Genomic DNA, 5,778 nt, shown 5'->3' on the forward strand with positions numbered 1-5,778 from the left:
ATAACTTTATTATTGCCTCTAGGGCATATTTCCTTCAAATATCTTGTTGTTCAGTTCTTCCACTCGGTCTGGGCGGACCATGTCGAGTGGAACCTGAACCAGTGGGGGCACGCTGAGTACACCCACTGGGTGTAGTCCCCGAGACCGTGGTCGACTGCGGGCAGTCGCTTGGTGTCTGAGAATAACTATCGCAATTTTTCTTTCTTTTTTTCTCTTTCCACTCGGTCATGGCGGACCATGTCGAGTGGAACCTGGACCAGTGGGGGCATGCTAAGTGCACCCACTGGTTGTAGTCCCCGAGACTACTGTTGAATGTTTGATTCTGCAGTAGTCTTAGAGTTCTTTTCACTCGGAAGCGAATAATCTTCGATTATGTCCGCTGATGCATATTTTACTAACTTCAGAATTCTTGTGAGCTCATATCCAAGTTTTCTGAATTCGAAGAGAAGCAGAGACTGCTCAACCTTGACCTGGAGTTAGCCAAGCAGAACTTGTAGAAGGCCAAAGACGAAGCAGCTGGTATGGAAGGTAACAACTTGTCGACTGTGTAATTGGATTGTTTCTCTAGTCGTCTCCTCATTCTTCTCTCTGAACCGAGTGCTTGTTTGTTGTATATATATATATATTTAGAGAAAATGAGGCAGGCTCTGGCACAGAAGGATCTTGATCTTGCCGCAGCGCAGAAGGAGGCTCAGGAGAAAGAAACACTCGCCGATAAGAATCTAGCTTCAGTCGGGGCGCTCGAGGAAGACAACGCCAAGTTGAAGACATCTCTTGCCGAGGCCAATCGAGAAGTGAGCCGTCTTAAGAAAGACAAGGTAGCTTTGAACGACAAGATTGAAGGCATTTCTCGTAAGAGAAGTGACCTGGAGGCCTATCTGGGAGCACTCGCCAAGAAGTTATTCCTTATGCTTGAAGGTATCTTTCCTTGTCCGACTATTTTGCTATCGTCAAGTCACCATAAATCGGTCAACTCATTAGCTCTTTGTGGTTGCAGAATTCTGTCAAAACTTTGAGGAAGAAACTGGGCGAATCGAGACGAGCTTGGACCCCATCAATTCCTCTGTCAATGATGAAGCTGCTATGAACGTGCTTCGACTGGAATCCTGTCTTGCCAGCGTCACAGACTACCTCGCTCGCCTGAAGGTTGCAGTGTCGCGGATCGACACGGTGCTTTGGCCGAAGGAGACGCTCCAAAATGACCTCGAGTCCTTGATGACCCGACTCAATGAGATCCCTGGTCGAGTGCAGGAATGGAAGAAGTCGTCTGCTCGATGCGGTGCTGACGTAGCTCTGTCACTTCTTCGAGTCCATTGTAAGGAGGCTAAGGAAGAAAAGCTAGCAGCGATCAAGGTTGCCAACACCAAGAGACTCGACTTCCAGTCTTTCATGGAGACCTTCATTGCTGCCGCTACTCGAATTACAGATGGAATCGACCTGGATGAGTGCGTCGAGCCTGCCAGTCCCCCTCCTACGGAGTGAACAAACTTTTATGATCTTATTAAATTTGCCTCGGTATGCCGAGTGGTTTTGTAACCATTTAAAATTCCTTCGGGCCGGATGCCTGAGTACTTTAATCTGCTGTCTGGAACTGCGGATGATCTTATCTGAACTTTGTTGTTTTCGAATCTCTTGGCTCTGAGTGGAATTTGATTCTTCAGTCTGAATTGCTACTAACGCTGTGGTGCAGCTCAGTCGAGTGGATCATGAACAAGGGCACTCGGTGTCGTCCATGACCTGCACCTCGTCGTCCTTGCGGATCGGGATGGAGCGCACATTGTACTTGTGCCACAACTCTGAGGATAAGGTTGCGGTCGACCTGCACCTCGTCGTCCTCGCGGATCGGGATGGAGCAGACATTGTATTTGTGCCTCAGCTCTGAGGATAAGGTCACGATCGACCTGCACCTCGTCGTCCTTGCGGATCAGGACGGAGCATGTTTGAAACTTAGGCGAGTACGGAACTGTAGCTAAGCCTCCGAGTGGGAGGATTGCTCTCCACTCGGTAGGATTTTTAAACTTAGGCAAGTACGGGACTGTAGCTAAGCCCCCGAGTGGGAGGATTGCTCTCCACTCGATTGGGTTTTTAAAACTTAGGCGAGTACTAGACTGCAGCTAAGCCTCCAAGTGGGAAGATTGCTCTCCACTCGGTAGGATTTTTTAAACTTAGGCGAGTACGAGACTGCAGCTAAGCCCCCGAGTGGGAGGATTGCTCTCCACTCGGTAGGATTTTTTAAACTTAGGCGAGTACGAGACTGTAGCGAAGCCCTAGAGTGGGAGGATTGCTCTCCACTCGGTAGGATTTTTTAAACTTAGGCGAATCGGATTCGCAGCTAAGCCCCCGAGTGAGAGGATTTCTCCCCACTCGATAGGATTTTGTTTTTTGAAACTTAGGCGAGTCAGATTCGCGGCTAAGCCACCCACTAAGGGATTTTGGACACATGCATAAGTAATAACAATCATTTGGGAGACTGTAAAACCATGTCTTTGATAAACAAACTGAAAGGTACTTCTTATTACATCTCGATAGTCTGAATGCTTAAGTGTTAAAATGGCGGAGAAGCTCCGCACTCCAAGCGCGCGGCTCGTCTTGTGTTCCACATCGTACAGGTGATATGCACTGTGATCAGAATTTGACCCTCCTCTGGGGTAATGCATCACTGGGCAACTCCAGTCACACTTTCCCTGTACAGTCGACCACTTATCACAGTGAAGGCTTTAGATCGACGGACAATCTGTCGTGCTTCATCTTCTTCTTCTGGAAGTTCTTTCCTGAGAATATATGCGATATACGACACTGTCAAGTCAGGAATGACGACCAAAACTTCCATGATTAGATCGACCACGGCTGGGATTTCAACTTCAGTCGGATTAGTAGAACTCTTAGGTTGCGGGGGCTTTTCTGTGAAGGGATCCTCTTGAACTAATGGTGTGTGAAGATGCTCCAAAAACACATTGCTGGGAATGGGTTCCCGCTTGGAACCTATTTTTGCCAGGTCATCGGCTACCTGGTTCTTCAGTCAGGGAATGTGGTGGAGCTCTAGCCCTTCAAACTTCTTTTCCAGCTTTCTTACTGCATTGCAATAACCAGTCATAGCTGGGCTTCTGACGTCCCACTCCTTCATCACTTGATTGACCACCAAATCTGTGTCACCGTAGACCATTAGGCGACGGATGCCGAGTGAAATGGCCATTCGCAACCCATACAGAAGTGATTCGTATTCAGCTTCATTGTTGGAGGAATCAAAGTGAAGCCGAAGGACATAACTGAGTTTGTCACCTCGCGGGGATACCAGAACTACTCCAGCGCCAGAACCATTCAACATCTTGGATCCATCAAAAAACATAGTCCAATGTTCCAATTGGACTTGAGTCGGTTGCTGTTGTTCAATCCACTCGACGAGGAAATCTTCTATTGCCTGGGACTTGATTGCTTTCTTTGCCTCAAACTTGATATCCAACGAAAGGAGTTCAATCACCCATTTTGCCACTCGACCAGTTGTGTCTCTGTTGTTCAAAATTTCTAACAATGGAGCATCACTAACGACTATGATAGAGTGATCTAAGAAATAGTGTGCAACCTTCTTCGAAGTCAAGTAAATTCCGTAGACAAGCTTCTGATAATGCGGATATCTCTGCTTGGACGGAGTTAAGACTTCAGAGATATAGTACACTGGGCGTTGAACCTTATAGGCTTTACCTTCTTCTTCCCGCTCGACTGTGAGTACTGTACTGACAACTTGTCTAGTGGCTGCAATATAAAGCAGTAAAGGCTCTTTGCTGATTGGAGCAGCGAGCACCGGCTGGGTGGAAAGCAGGGTTTTGAGCTCAGCGAATGTTGCGTCAGCTTCAGGAGTCCACTCGAACTTATCAGATTTCTTCATCAATCGGTAAAGAGGCAATGCCTTTTCACTAAGACGAGAGATGAATTGGCTCAAGGCAGCCAAACAACCAGTAAGCTTCCGAACCTCGTGTATGCGCACATGGCTTTTCATTCGGAGTATTGCGCCAACTATCTCTGGGTTAGCATCGATCCCATGTTCGGAAACGAGGAAATCGAGTAACTTTCCACCTAGAACTCCGAATGTACACTTTGACGGGTTAAGCTTGATATCATACCTTCTTAGGTTGGCAAAGGTTTCAGCAAGGTCAGTCAGCAGGTCGGAACCTTTAGCAACTTAACCACGATGTCATCCATGTACGCTTCCACATTCCGACTGATTTGAGTGAGCAGGCACTTCTGTATCATGCGCATGAGTGTGGCGCCAGTGTTCTTGAGACCAAAGGGCATGGTAACATAGCAAAAGCACCTGAATGGGGTGATAAATGCTGTTTTTATTTCGTTGGGTCCATACAGTCGGATCTGATGGTACCCGGAGTACGCGTCCAGAAAGGACAATCGTTCACATCCCGCAGTCAAGTCGACTATTTGATCGATGCGGGGGAGAGGGAAGTGATCTTTCGGGCAGGCCCGATTGATATGCTTGAAGTCAATACACATACGGAGTGAATCATCTTTCTTGGGAACCATGACGACATTGGTGAACCACTCGGAGTGGTAAATCTCTCGGATGAACTCGGCTACCAGAAGCCGAGCCACTTCCTCGCCGATCGCCTTTCTTTTCTCCATGGCAGACCGTCAGAGATGCTCTTTGATAGGTTTTGCTTTTGGGTCGACTCGCAAACGGTGCTCAGCCAGTCCCATGGGTACACCTAGCATGTTAGAAGGTTTCCATGCGAAGATGCCCCAGTTCTCACGGAGGAACTGGATGAGCGCTTCTTCCTATTTGCTGTCGAGTGTTGTTGAAATATGAGTCGGAGCAACATTGGGATCATTCGGGTGGATATGAACTGACTTTGTTTCACCAGACGACTTAAATGCAGATTCTGAAGCAGGCTTCTTAGCTGTCAACAAATCACTCGGATCTACAGTCTTCTTGTATTCTTCCATTTCTATTGCTGCCATCTGTTCATCGGCAATCTTCGAGGCCTTTTGGAAGCACTCTTCTGCTCGCTGCCTATTACCAGTGACTGTAATCACGCCCCTAGGACTAGGCATCTTGAGTTTGAGGTACACGTAACATGGTCGATCCATGAAACGAACATACGCAGTTCTGCCCAGGATAGCATGATAGGCACTGTGAAAATCCACAACTTCAAATGTCAACTTTTCCTTACGGTAATTCTCTGAATCATCGAAAACCACGTCAAGAGTGATCTGGCCGAGTGAGTCAGCTTTGTTTCCAGGTATAACTCTATGGAACCGCATGTTGCTCTCGCTGAGCTTGGACATTGGAATGCCCATCCCTCGGAGGGTCTCAGCATACAAAATGTTCAAACCACTGCCGCCATCCATCAAGACTTTGGTCAATCGGTTGCCCCGAACAACTGGGTCGACCACCAACGCCTGCCTCCCGAGGGTGGCTACGTGCGGCCGATGGTCTGACTGGTCGAATGTGATGGGAGTCTTTGACCACTTCAGATATGTGATTGTTACCGGAGCAACCATGTTTACCTGTCTGTTGATCACTTTCAGTCGACTTTTACTTTCAATGTCAGCAAAAATCACCAAAGTAGAATTGATGTTGGGAAATCCTTCCTCATCCTATTCCTTGTCTTCATCCTTGTCAGATTCCTTCTCCTTCTCACTGGATTGCTTTTCTCAGAACTGCTGTATAAGGACTCGACACTGTCGAGTGGTATGTTTGGGATAAATCAGATTACTCTCTTCATCTTTCTTGATGTGAATGTGACATGGCAGATCCAACACGTCATTCCC

The 5,778-nt window shown here is 47.5% G+C and overlaps 1 protein-coding gene across 1 annotated transcript; it reads left to right on the forward strand.

Moving 5' to 3' along the window:
* The first annotated feature begins 635 nt into the window (after positions 1 to 635).
* LOC147983815 (uncharacterized) lies at positions 636 to 1,482 on the forward strand. Its single transcript, XM_087540876.1, has 2 exons — positions 636 to 918; positions 998 to 1,482. The coding sequence occupies exons 1-2, from the start codon at positions 636 to 638 to the stop codon at positions 1,480 to 1,482; spliced, it is 768 nt and encodes a 255-aa protein (XP_087397002.1).
* The last annotated feature ends 4,296 nt before the right edge of the window (positions 1,483 to 5,778 follow it).

The sequence above is a fragment of the Triticum urartu genome, chromosome 2A (genome assembly GCF_056163025.1).
Source record: "Triticum urartu cultivar PI428250 chromosome 2A, HENAU_Tu73, whole genome shotgun sequence".
In the NCBI taxonomy this organism is placed as follows: domain Eukaryota; kingdom Viridiplantae; phylum Streptophyta; class Magnoliopsida; order Poales; family Poaceae; genus Triticum; species Triticum urartu.

Coding starts and splice junctions, on each gene's coding strand:
- LOC147983815 (XM_087540876.1), top strand. CDS start 636: ATGAGGCAGGCTCTGGCACAGAAGGATCTTGATCTTGCCGCAGCGCAG. Junction 919..997: donor GTTATTCCTTATGCTTGAAG/GTATCTTTCCTT, acceptor TTGTGGTTGCAG/AATTCTGTCAAAACTTTGAG.